This window comes from Crassostrea angulata, chromosome 1, assembly GCF_025612915.1.
Source record: "Crassostrea angulata isolate pt1a10 chromosome 1, ASM2561291v2, whole genome shotgun sequence".
Taxonomy (NCBI): domain Eukaryota; kingdom Metazoa; phylum Mollusca; class Bivalvia; order Ostreida; family Ostreidae; genus Magallana; species Magallana angulata.
The window spans coordinates 31,541,438-31,553,265 of NC_069111.1; the positions used below are offsets into that span (position 1 = coordinate 31,541,438).

The 11,828-nt window shown below is 33.7% G+C and overlaps 2 protein-coding genes across 2 annotated transcripts; one reads left to right on the forward strand and one right to left on the reverse strand.

Moving 5' to 3' along the window:
• Positions 1-297: 297 nt before the first annotated feature.
• LOC128171818 (endothelin-converting enzyme 1-like) lies at positions 298-6,391 on the forward strand. The gene is made up of 14 exons (XM_052837603.1): positions 298-1,203; positions 1,299-1,358; positions 1,703-1,849; positions 2,128-2,217; positions 2,313-2,449; positions 2,904-3,126; positions 3,204-3,302; positions 3,790-3,867; positions 4,082-4,367; positions 4,710-4,861; positions 5,049-5,120; positions 5,243-5,338; positions 5,654-5,727; positions 5,840-6,391. Exons 1-14 carry the CDS (start codon positions 496-498, stop codon positions 5,940-5,942), a joined length of 2,325 nt encoding a protein of 774 aa, XP_052693563.1. The 5' UTR covers positions 298-495; the 3' UTR covers positions 5,943-6,391.
• Positions 6,392-7,771: 1,380 nt separating this feature from the next.
• On the reverse strand, positions 7,772-11,792 carry LOC128171875 (40S ribosomal protein S16). Its single transcript, XM_052837675.1, has 6 exons — positions 11,693-11,792; positions 11,549-11,597; positions 10,478-10,579; positions 8,949-9,045; positions 8,308-8,355; positions 7,772-7,948 (listed from the first exon to the last, which is right to left on the reverse strand). Exons 1-6 carry the CDS (start codon positions 11,698-11,700, stop codon positions 7,803-7,805), a joined length of 450 nt encoding a protein of 149 aa, XP_052693635.1. The 5' UTR covers positions 11,701-11,792; the 3' UTR covers positions 7,772-7,802.
• Between the last annotated feature and the right edge of the window lie 36 nt (positions 11,793-11,828).

The following is an 11,828-nucleotide window of genomic DNA, read 5'->3' on the forward strand; positions in this document are numbered from 1 at the left end:
TTTTGTAACCGTTTACCATCGTTCCGACCAAGTAAACGGTTAACCAGTTAGAGATTGCCATCCGCACTTTTTTCTATTACAAAAATACAACATATCTAACAAAATGACTCGATATTAAGGGTATGTATATACATAAATGATCTAAATAAGCTACCATTCTGTTCCACCATCTACCAGTCAGAAAACTCATAAACCGTGTTCTATCTTGAAGTCGTCAGTTACTTGAATAATTTAGCTAATATCTATACCCAATATTCATTTGAATTTTATAATAACAAATAAAGTCAACATTAGAGCACAGCTTCTCCAGTTTATCAGCCAGACTCGCAAACTGCAGGGTGTAAGACGAAATAGCGAGAGGTTCTCTCTGCAGCACTGTGGGGAGAAAGGTCTTTTAAACTGATCTTTAGCAAAGTGGCGTCTTCGGTTGTGATAGCATCAGGGGTTTCCAGTGCTGCAGCCAATTCCACGGAAGAAAACATTTATGTGGACATCATGACAGAAAACTACGCAGAGTTCGGAAAATCGACCGAGAGGTTTCCCATTGTGCCCGAAATCTCCATTCGAAGCTTCACTTTTCGTGTAACTGAAATCGCTTTAGGACTGGTTGCGTTTTTGGCTGTTATTGTGTGCATAATATTAGGATCAATGGTTAGTTCTGGCGTAGACAATGGTTCAAATTCACCGTCCACAAGCGCTCAAGTTGGTCAAAACCAGTTCTGTGTATCCCCTCCATGTCTTAAAAGCGCGTCCTATGTAGTTTCCAATCTCAATACTTCTGTCAAGCCCTGTGATAATTTCTATAAATATGCTTGTGGGCGTTTCAAGATTGAAAATCCTTTGGATCCCGAAACTTCTTCGAGAACCGTGTACAGAAATATGTATTACCATAATGAAGAGAAACTCAAGAAAATTCTTGAATCCCCCATCGTCCGTAGCCAGGACTATTCCACGGAGCGGAAGTTGAAGCACTATTTTTCGTCGTGCACTGATACTTACCGGAAAGAGCGTGCTAAGGGATCACCTTTGATCACCAAGGTAATAAACAACATTGGAGGCTGGTATGTACTCGGAACCTTCAACAACAACTCCTTTGATTTCCACAATGCCTTTCGGAAGGTCTCTGTCGATTACTGGACGGCGGCTTTCTACACGTTCCGGGTGGTCACCGACTGGTATGACTGGCATAGGAGAGTCATCGAGGTAATTAGATCTTCATTCAAACTTATTCATTTGTCAATATTGTTTCAAATTTTTCATGTTGACAAATTGAATTTTCTGAATACTTTTTTTGGCAGTTGGATTACGCTGGTATGTCAATGTATTGGTATTACTATACGGAACCTTTAACTGAAAAGGTTGGTTAGAGTTATTGGTTTTCCTTAATTTTTGCGGAGTAAAATCTGACAATATTCGTCTTTTAACTATTTTTAAAATAAACTAATAATTTCAGCTATATAATAAACTAATATTGTTCATCTGTTCCGTTTTTTAAGTTTTATGTGATAATGTACCTAAATGCAATTTTATTACATTTCTTACATATGATTCTTTGCAGTCAGCTGTATAAGACCACTAAAATGCGTTACGTTTTGCAATATTTATTATTAAGTGATTTTTTGTTAAAGTATTACTGGTGATATTTTTGCCAATATACAACTAACAATCAAATAACTCTAATTTCTTAAGTTTGTTTCTTTAGTACAGAAACGATATGAAAACATTCATGATGCGTCTTGCGAATTTCCTCGTCAGGGATTCGAATATAACTTTGGACAACAATACAAAAAACGCACGCATAGAGACCTTTATCAATGACGCCTTCACCATAGAAATGAATCTAGCCAATGTACGTACATGTAAAATCTGATATTTTAAAAACAGATTGTAAAGAATTATTTATGATTTTATAAAGATGTGAAAATAAACTATACGAGTATTTTGTAATGTTTTCGTATACTAATACATGTAATTTACGTATTTCTTTTGCATCAAAAAGTACAATATTTCCATGTTTTTAAAAGAACAATGTTATCTTATTCATAAAAGAACATCTATATATTTTCAATATCTATATAAGACAGTGTTTTCCATGCGTTGTAACTTTTAGTCATAACAAAACTTCAGATCACGAAGAACACAATGCCAACGTCAGACCCCCACGCTTACGAGAAGAGGGTGTCTATATCTGACCTCAATACCATGCTTGGTATAGAGGTGGGTGCTGTATCAGCCAGTTAGTCCATTAAAATGTAAAAGACATACCGGTACTAATTAGAACACAAACTGTAGCATAATCCCCATCTTTTTAGATTGACTTCGCCACCCATATCCAATACATGTTTAACGACGCCAATGTTGGTCCGTCAACAAAAGTTGTTTTACGGGAAGCTGATTGGTTGAAAAAGATGAATGACATGATAGGGTCTTTAGGGGCCAATAAAACTAGGTATTTTGGATTTTTAATTTAGTTACACATGAAACAATTAAATAATGCAACTTGTTATTTGGGTTATTATTAAAGGGACAATGAGAGAGTATTGTTTGCAATAACACTTTAATCCCAATGAGAAAGTATATAAAGTTTGTTTATATATGTAAATTTAAAATAATTTTTGAAATTAATGTTGAATTATGTAAGCATTACTTCTCAGTTAGTGATTTGGTAATGAAATAAATAAATCTTTAAACGTAAACTTGTGTTGAGCGATACAGTAATGGACATATAATTAAGGGGACAAAAGATGATGTAATATATAGTTTGGTAGGCGATAGATTACATATCAATTAAATTTTAGTTATTTTATACAGTCATGTAATATCGCCATTTGATGTTTACTCTAAAGTATGTAAAATGACCATACAACCGTATGTTGAAAACATGCCTGTATACCACGTGACAGGATGTTGAACAACTACCTGGTCTGGAAGTTGATAGACCGCTATGAAACGGAACTTTCCTGGGAGTACGTCCACGCCAACCGTGAGTTCTACGTAGATAGGTACGGTATCCCGCAGTTCCTGGGAACCTGGCTTTACTGTTTCCAAAGCATGGATCGGTACTTTGGAGACGCGCTTAGTTCTATGTATGTTAGGGACCATTTTGCCGATGAAAATAAGGAAAAGGTGAGTTTATATTTTCACTGTGTCTTTTCTGTAAAACTTTGACCTCTTTTTTCCATTCTCATTTTTTTGTTGCGCAGGCTCATGAGATTCTGGACTATGTAAAGGAGGCTCTGATTGACAGCACCATGCAAAACACGTTCATGGATGGTGCTACAAAAGCCAGAGCAAAATCTAAGGTGAGATTATGTATCATGGTTATGTTGTTTATCGCTTTGCCTTTTACGTTGTAAACGATCACCTCTAGGGCAAAGTTTAAAGAAAATTGGTTAGTTTTTGACGTGATATTTGATATTCTAACATCGATACGTGATTTATTTATCCATATTCTTAATTTATTGGAAATAAATGTGTCAAAATAAAGACCGTATTCAATACACTTTTCGCTATTGATATGGTGTAAAGTAATTCATCAGTGTTTCATCTATATATCTTCAGCCTGATTCCAAGTGACGATTTTACAGCTTTTCGTTTTCAGAAATTTGAGAGTGCTTTTACTTTAAATTTTACAATTTGAAAATGATGAAACAGATGATATAATTTAAATATTTAATACTCTCATTGAAATTTCAAATTGTTCCATACCAATTAAAACTACTGGTATAATATAAAACTATAAGTATATTTTGTCTGCTGTGTGTCATAATGTTAGAGTGTGATTCACAGATGCAAGGAAGCTTGGACAAACTCGGCTATCCAGATTTTATGATGAACGACGCGGCCATGGACAACCTGTACAGTAGTGTAAGTGTCATAATGTAAATAAAATCAAGTTTTAACAAAAATGTTTTTGCAAATACCAATAACTCTATCCTTTTCTTTCACAATGTGAAAATTACTCGAATGAACAAAAAATCTACTTGCAACTGGTTATCACAAAAAACGTCGTGTTCTCTGTTTTAAATTTTAACCACACCACATTTCCATTTTTCACGACCAAACCTCTCAAAAACTTCAGCTCAACGTGGACCCGTATGACTATTTCGGAAACCTCCTGAGCGTGAACAACTACATCCAGAAGTCGTGGAACAAGAAACTGAAGAACCACGTGAACAAAGAAGAGGAGTGGGTGTACCGGACGTACGACACCTTCATGTCCTACTACAACCCCTGGAACGAGCTGCTGGTGCCCGCCGGACTCCTTCAGTTCCCGTTCTACGACTACACGCTCCCTCACTTCATGAACTTTGGCTCTATGGGAAGCGTTATAGCTCACCATCTTGTCCATGGCATCGATCACTCAGGTATTTGATTCTCATAGATTGATTTTCACAGTAGGATTCAGTGATAAAACCAATTTCTTTATTTTTTCTTTTTGTTTAAAAAAGAATAATTTTATTTATTAACTGATCAAACCTTCATGTTATTATGATAGTGAGGATTTTTTTTTTACTATTTTTCTTAATTTACAGTATACATTATTAAAAGTAAGTTGTCAAATTGCCCCTATCACATGCTTAATTTATACTTTGCATAGGAATTTATAATTTTGTTTTATTTTATTTCGTACCAGTTCATATGAACAATGCATTTTTAAATTAATTTAGAACTTGTATCAATACAAGGAATATTTGTATGATCTGTAGGAGGGCACTACAATGTGGAAGGCGTCCATGAGGATTGGTGGAGCAACCAGACGACCAACAAGTGGAAAGATGCCAAGAAGTGTGTGGAGAACTACTACAACAACCAGAGCATGGGTCCATTCACCATCCCAGGACAGACCATTCCTGTCAAGGTTCGTAGTATTGTCCTGGAACATAAGATAAAAATATCTGTGTTCCGAAACTACTTTAAATTTTATATCATAGTTTTCCATTTTGAAGTCATTTACAACACTTCTAAAAGAGAAAATTAATAATTTATGGGTTAACCCAAGAGCCTTGCATTTCCCATATATTACATATTTCTACATGTATGGCCAGGTGCCAGTAAATGGTTTAAGATGGTCGGCAGAAGCGATGGCTGAAACTAGCGGAGTCCAGATAGCATATAAAGTAATTAAAAATTAATTAAAATATAGTATGAATAAGGATTACTTTTTCATTAATCAAAGAATATTAGGAACTTACTAGTAATATGCCTTGAACCAAAAGGAGATTGTAATTTTGTTTTGAAGGCTTACAAAAAATGGGTTCAGAAGAACGGTGGAGAGAAACTGGCTCCTGGATTAGGCCTGACCAACGACCAGATGTTCTTTGTCTCATATGCGCAGGTATACAAGATGTAAATGCACGCGTCAACCAAAGCTAGCACTTTCTTGTTGTATACTATAGAGAGAGAGAGAGAGAGAGAGAGAGAGAGAGATCCTACTGTTAAACAGATGTTCTTTGTTTCGTATGCGCAGGTACAATCCTTATAAAATTGCATGATAGTATCTACCTTAAGCACAATTAACAGTTTGAGGTTAATTTCTAAAATTCTAAAAATTAAAATATTTTTTGGACATTTAGTTCTATTTAAAAATTTGGTGTGAATAAAATTAATTGAAAGACCATTTAAAGATCTTGCCATTGTATGCAATTTTCAGGCTAGCTGCTACAACCGAAATGACAATGTTGGCTATTACAATGCCGTCCGAGGATTGGTGTCAGAGGACATTAGGTAGGTATAAAAGTTAGTGGATTTAAATTAAAGATGTTTCGATTTTTACTTTATATGCCTTGGTTCAATGTTTAATTGCTGTAAAATAATTTATTGAAACATTATTTTGCAGAACAAACAGTGCCTTAGCGCAGATTAAGGCGTTCTCAACAGCATTCAACTGTCCAGCAAAGACGCCGATGAATGCGGAAGTTAAGTGTGCCATGTATGGATAGAACCAAAAACAGATCCATTTCAATATTACAGACGCCATGCCGGGATTATTCCTAATGCAACTGGACTAGTGTTGAAAATGTCTATGAAATGAACAATGACCAACTCTTTACACATTTTGAAATGCAAAAAACAATTAAATATAAACTATTGTGAGGCTCGTATATAATTATATAATTCTGTTAATAATGTCTATGATATACCCGGTCTATTCAATAATGACAATTGATCGCGTGCATTATATATGACATGTACATGTATATCCACAATGCTTTATAAATGATTAATTAAATGATGATAGTGGGAGTATTTTAGTATTCATATGATCTTTATTAACATACCTGTAGTCTATTCCTTATCCTTGCGTACTGTATACTTGTACATGTATCTGCTTTGTATAACACGTTCTCAGTACATTGTACAGGAATTTCAAATAAATTTTGAAAATGTCTGGAAATTGTAGTTTTACTTTAAAGGGTCATGGTCATGATTTTGGTCAAAAATTATTCTTCCAATTTTTCTTCCGATTTTGCTTCAGTAAGGCTCTTTATTAGGCAACCAAAATTTTAGTGTAATTCGTTGAGTTACAATTGAGTTACAAAGCTAACTATTCTTTGCTACGTCAACAAAGCTTTTGTTTACATTTTGAATGTTGAAGTGAAAATTCCAGTTTTAGACCTAAAATGAATGTGTTAACGTTAGGAACTGGGTTTTTTGTTGCTGAAAATGAAGAACATAGACAAATCAGCTTGAAAAAGATTTTTTACTGGTATATTGAACTCATGTAAACAAAAACTGGACACCAGCGTTGTTTAAATGACGGAGATTTGTGAGCAATGTATCTTGCTTATAACTCTACTACTGAATCTCAATTTTCATTTGATCGTTAGAAATGCATTCCTAAAGCATTGTAAATAATAAAGCCAGAAAAATAGAATTTAAACAAAAACGTGACCATACCCCTTTAAATCTTCTGTTAATTTTCATTATGAAGACCAGGTTGCATCAAACAGCTTCAAACGTGTTTTTAAAGCATACTCGTCAACTATACCACACATGATACCGGCGAGGTTAATTGATGTTATATGTACATGTATGTCATTGAATTAACCGGTAAGCCACTTGAAACCATGCATGTTATTGTTTTGTTCCAATTCAATCAAAGATATAAAAGATGTTTATTGCGCAATCTAATTAAAAATGAAACTAGACTTGTAAATTCGCTTCTCTTCGATACAAGAATCTTGCAAGTCTAAATTAGATTATCATCAAAATGTGCACTATATCTCTTCATTGGAGGCAGTTGCAGTTTGCCTATGAGCAGACCAAAACAGTATGCTATATAAGCGTTCAATGTTTAAACTGACGCAACTCGTGTTTCTTAAAAATCGGAAACGTTTCAATTACTTAACTATCAACGAAATAGTTGCAGGTCCATGCGCGGAACCAGAAAATTTTACAAGGGGGGTCCAAAGGACAATTTGTTTGCCGGGAGGGGGGGGGAGGGGGCTAAGGCCTATTTCTTTTAATTTTACTACGTGAATTTAGTAAGTTTGAATTTTTTAGAGGAGGGTTGAACTCACTTCCCCGTCTAGTTTGTGGCTCTACGGGAAAAATCAGATTGAACTGCTATAGAGCTAGTTCCTCCTATTCTTAAAACTATACAACTTATGGCACACAAATATGGTATTTATATTGTGCTCATTTATTTTTTGTTGCTTTTATCAATATGCATATTAGTTTTATTATATACATTTGTTGCTTAAAATTCTCATTTACAACCCATTTCTTCTTCCTCCTCAAATAATGAAAAAAATAACAAAACTCTGAGTGAAGTGTCAATTTACAATTTAATGACCAGATTAACGGTAAGATTTCTGGTAGCGGGCACGAGCGCCGGGACCTCCAAACTTCTTGGGCTCGCATCGTCTGGGGTCAGCGACCAACAGAGTTCTGTCGTAGCTGATCAGGACATCCTTAATCTCTTTCTTGGAGGCCTCATCAACATCTAAAATATCAATATAGTTTTTTGGTTGTTGTAATAATCGTAATAAAGTTTGCTAAAATTTGTACCATCTGTAATTTTATTTTTAAAATCTGTCTAATACTTTCCACATAAACTGTTCTCTATCACAATGGTACATGTACAGACAAAGAACATATGAGGAAAGATCAAACAATTTGTGTAAACTGGTAGCCTATGTCAGTAAAAAAATTAACCGAAATAAGTGAACTTGTGGCTCTGAAGAAAATGTTCACTCTTTTAAACATATCACATAATTCAGTCTTCAAATGGAAAACATTTATAGAAATTTTATCATCTTACATAAAAATGTTTAAGTTACTGTTGGCTTATATTTTACTTACATTTCTGGTAATAGGCTACCAAAGACTTGGAGATAGCCTGTCGAATAGCTGTAAAGAAAACAAAGATATTTTTTTATAATTCTTACTCCAACCAATAAACATGAAGAAAAATTGGTAACATAATAAATTAAAGAATAGAGAAATATTTTGAATTTAAAAAAATCAAGAGCTTTGCTTCCATGAATATAAAATTGTCAAAATGAATTGCCTATGAAAAATTGAACACGTTTTTTTGTTTCATTTCATCAAAGTCAATGCTCATTGTACCATAACTTGATAGTGTTAATTTTAGTTATACAGTGTATATCCATTTCACATGTCAGTTATATCAATCTTAAGTTTGTTTTAAATTTTCTGGTTCAAAATGAAATATTTGCCATGATTATTTCTTGTTTTATTTATTCATCAATAATGAAGTACATAAAAATATCTATATAAGAAATTGTATTTGGTGATTCAGGATGAATATCACAAATAAAAGTTCCTATATTTTGTTTGCAATTTCCTAACCACCTGATTTTGTATAAAAAAAAAAAAAAATCTGGTTTATTTATCACTTCCAATTATAAGCTAAATCCCTATACCAGGTAGAGACTAACTAGCTAGTTATCAATGATGTGTAGTGACTAATGACTACATACCGTAGACCTGGGCCACATGACCACCCCCTCGGACGCGCACTCTGATGTCCACCCCAGCAAACTTCTCCTTACCCAGCAGCAGGATGGGCTCCTGGAGCTGTAAAACACAAACAGTCAAAACATTTTACCGCATTTGTGGCTTGGTTGTATAGTATAAATATATACATAAATATCTTCAAAGAAAAGACTTGACAAAAAAAAGAGCAACTTCAGAGCGCTGTGATAATATCGTCACCTTTAATTCAGACAAGGTAAGCAGAAACACAATTCATCATATAAATTGCTCAGATTCAAAATTGGGATTTGGCAATTGATATTTCAGTAGTTTAAAACCTTGATTGTAAACAAAGTTTAAAGTTTTGGAAGATTGTTGATGATACAAGTTATCAAAGGACGGGTGTAACTATGCAATGCAAGCCATATGTTGACTTGTCATACACAGAATTTATCATGATATATCTATCACTTTTGTATAATTTTAATGCAAGTTTCTCAAATTATGTATATAGTACATTACCCTAATACTCATTACTCAAATACTTCAATTTTACTAGTACACATTGATACTGTAGTACGAATCCATAAAAAATTAACATAAATACCAGTATATCAAGAGAGACTGTATTCTGTTATAAGTTTTTCATTATTCATACTTAATTTGTAAAGAATTAATTTACAGCAGTAAAATATTTCATCCCTATTTACAACACATTTGCAAGCAAGACGCAATATGCATTTCAATTATGGCGTCGGATTCATTCTTAATTTATATGAGCAACTTCAGAGCGCTGTGATAATATCCTCACCTCTAATTCAGGAAGGTAAGCAGAAACACAATTCATCATATAAGTTGCTCAGAGTCTCAGACCTAATTTTTTGTTTCATATAATTCTTGAGTTTGCTCATATATTCAAAAAGTCATAAATTTGGAAGTTGATTCACTAAGACACTCACCTTGCTATAAAGAAAGGTAACTTATGTTTTCTAATTCAAAATTTCTTGTTTGGAGTCTTAATAGCAAATTTAAGGTGCTGATAGGGTGAATTTTTTGTTTTTACAAATTATTTATCACTATTTTGAAATCTCTTTTAACCCTCATATACAATAAAATACCAGCCTATCATCATCTCACCAAGCTCACCAAGTCACAGAACCAATGAATAAAGCTACCAGTATATACAGAAGAGAGCATTCTGTACATAATTATTTATATCTGGCTGAATACAATTAATACGCAGTCAAATTCAAAGACTTGAAACTTTCATCACAAACTGAATATTAATTAAATATTCATTAAAATAAACCCCATCTTGACTCCTTATCCCAAAACTTCTTTTCCTATTGCTTGACCTTGCTGATGCAAATAAAATTGTTCATTGATTTCAATGCATGCATTACAGTAAAGAATATAACAGAAGCTCAGAGCGCTGTGATTTTGTCATCAGTTCTGTCAGATGAGGTAAGCAGAATCACATTTCATCACAACTTCCTGATCCATGCATCAGAAATAAGTCATAACTACAACAAACCTTGTATCTTAAGATCTGTGGTTCAACCTGCTCCAGTGGTCTTCCATTAACTTTAATCAGGCCATTTCCACGTTTACAATGAGCGACAGCAGTAGCAGTTTTCTATAAAAGAACAATTAATGACATCATTTTATTTTCATTCACCTTTACTTATGTTAACCATTTTAATATCTTATTGTTAATATTTAACACATTCATTTACCACCTTATTCTTTTAACATTATATTTTTATTTTATAACTGAGCGATTTCAATTAAATGTCACATCTAAAGTCGCATCTCACTGTCCCCAAGATATCCTCGATTCACATTTTGCTTGATTACTCGACATTTATACATGTAAATACCTGATTACCAAAATGATATTCTTTCTAAAGTATTAAAAATTTCCAATATTTCTCTGTTGAAATGCCCCCTTTAGCTTATCAGATTTCAATACATGGCTAAGAAATGTGATGTCTACAGGGCTTAATTTTGCAGCAGAACTCGATGATAACTTTAAAAGGGGACTTTAAAATATTGTTCAAGGTATTCCGAGTGACTTCGGAATGAAAGGAAATGCCAACATTCCCAATTAAATTTCCGTAAGAAATTTGTTTTTCGTTCCTGAGAAATTTCCCAATTGAAAAATGACGTGTAAATGAAAATATCTTGGAAATTTTCCCTTTCATCGATTTCAACTGCACTTCTTACACAGGTATGTATAATTTTATTAAAAAACCGGCCAAATGTGCTGCATAAACTTTAGTTTGAGCTTACCACTTCATCAGTAAACCATGAAGAATGTTAATTACTGCTTTTGACATTATGTAATACATCTAGAAATAAGAAAATTATCATCCATATTAGTTCGTTGCTCGAGGGGTCGAGTGCTAATCTTTACGATGGGGGGGGGGGTTAAATTGTTTGTTGAATAGATATCATGATATAAGTGGCACATTTCAGAAAAAAATAATTAAAATCTGAAAACAAATAATTAAAATCTGATCAAAACGTTCAGTTGTACCAATTGTGTTTAGGTAAATGTAAAATATTTGTAACATGTTAACAATATCTAAAACCACGTGGGTACCTTTCGTCCGAAAACTTGCACGGACTGTTGTGGGCCCTTCTGTGGTGACCTATAAGGAAAATTAGAAAGATGTAAAAACTATGAATTAGGTATAAAACTTTTATTTGTCATCTTTAAGAAATATGAAGCGAAAATTAAACTCACGGTTCCATTTCGAACCACTCGGTTTAGTTGCCGGAAGTAAAAGGGGGCAGCGAGGTTAGCAGTGCATTGTGGGAAATTGATCGACTGTACGTAAAGTTATTCGTGTATAGGCTAGAGTATGAGAGACGAAATAGAA

Coding starts and splice junctions, on each gene's coding strand:
- LOC128171875 (XM_052837675.1), bottom strand. Junction 9,046..10,477: donor CACAGATCTTAAGATACAAG/GTTTGTTGTAGT, acceptor TGTGTTTTACAG/CTCCAGGAGCCCATCCTGCT. Junction 8,356..8,948: donor TCATGTGGCCCAGGTCTACG/GTATGTAGTCAT, acceptor TTTTCTTTACAG/CTATTCGACAGGCTATCTCC.
- LOC128171818 (XM_052837603.1), top strand. CDS start 496: ATGACAGAAAACTACGCAGAGTTCGGAAAATCGACCGAGAGGTTTCCC. Junction 5,121..5,242: donor GAGTCCAGATAGCATATAAA/GTAATTAAAAAT, acceptor TTTGTTTTGAAG/GCTTACAAAAAATGGGTTCA. Junction 5,339..5,653: donor TCTTTGTCTCATATGCGCAG/GTATACAAGATG, acceptor TGCAATTTTCAG/GCTAGCTGCTACAACCGAAA.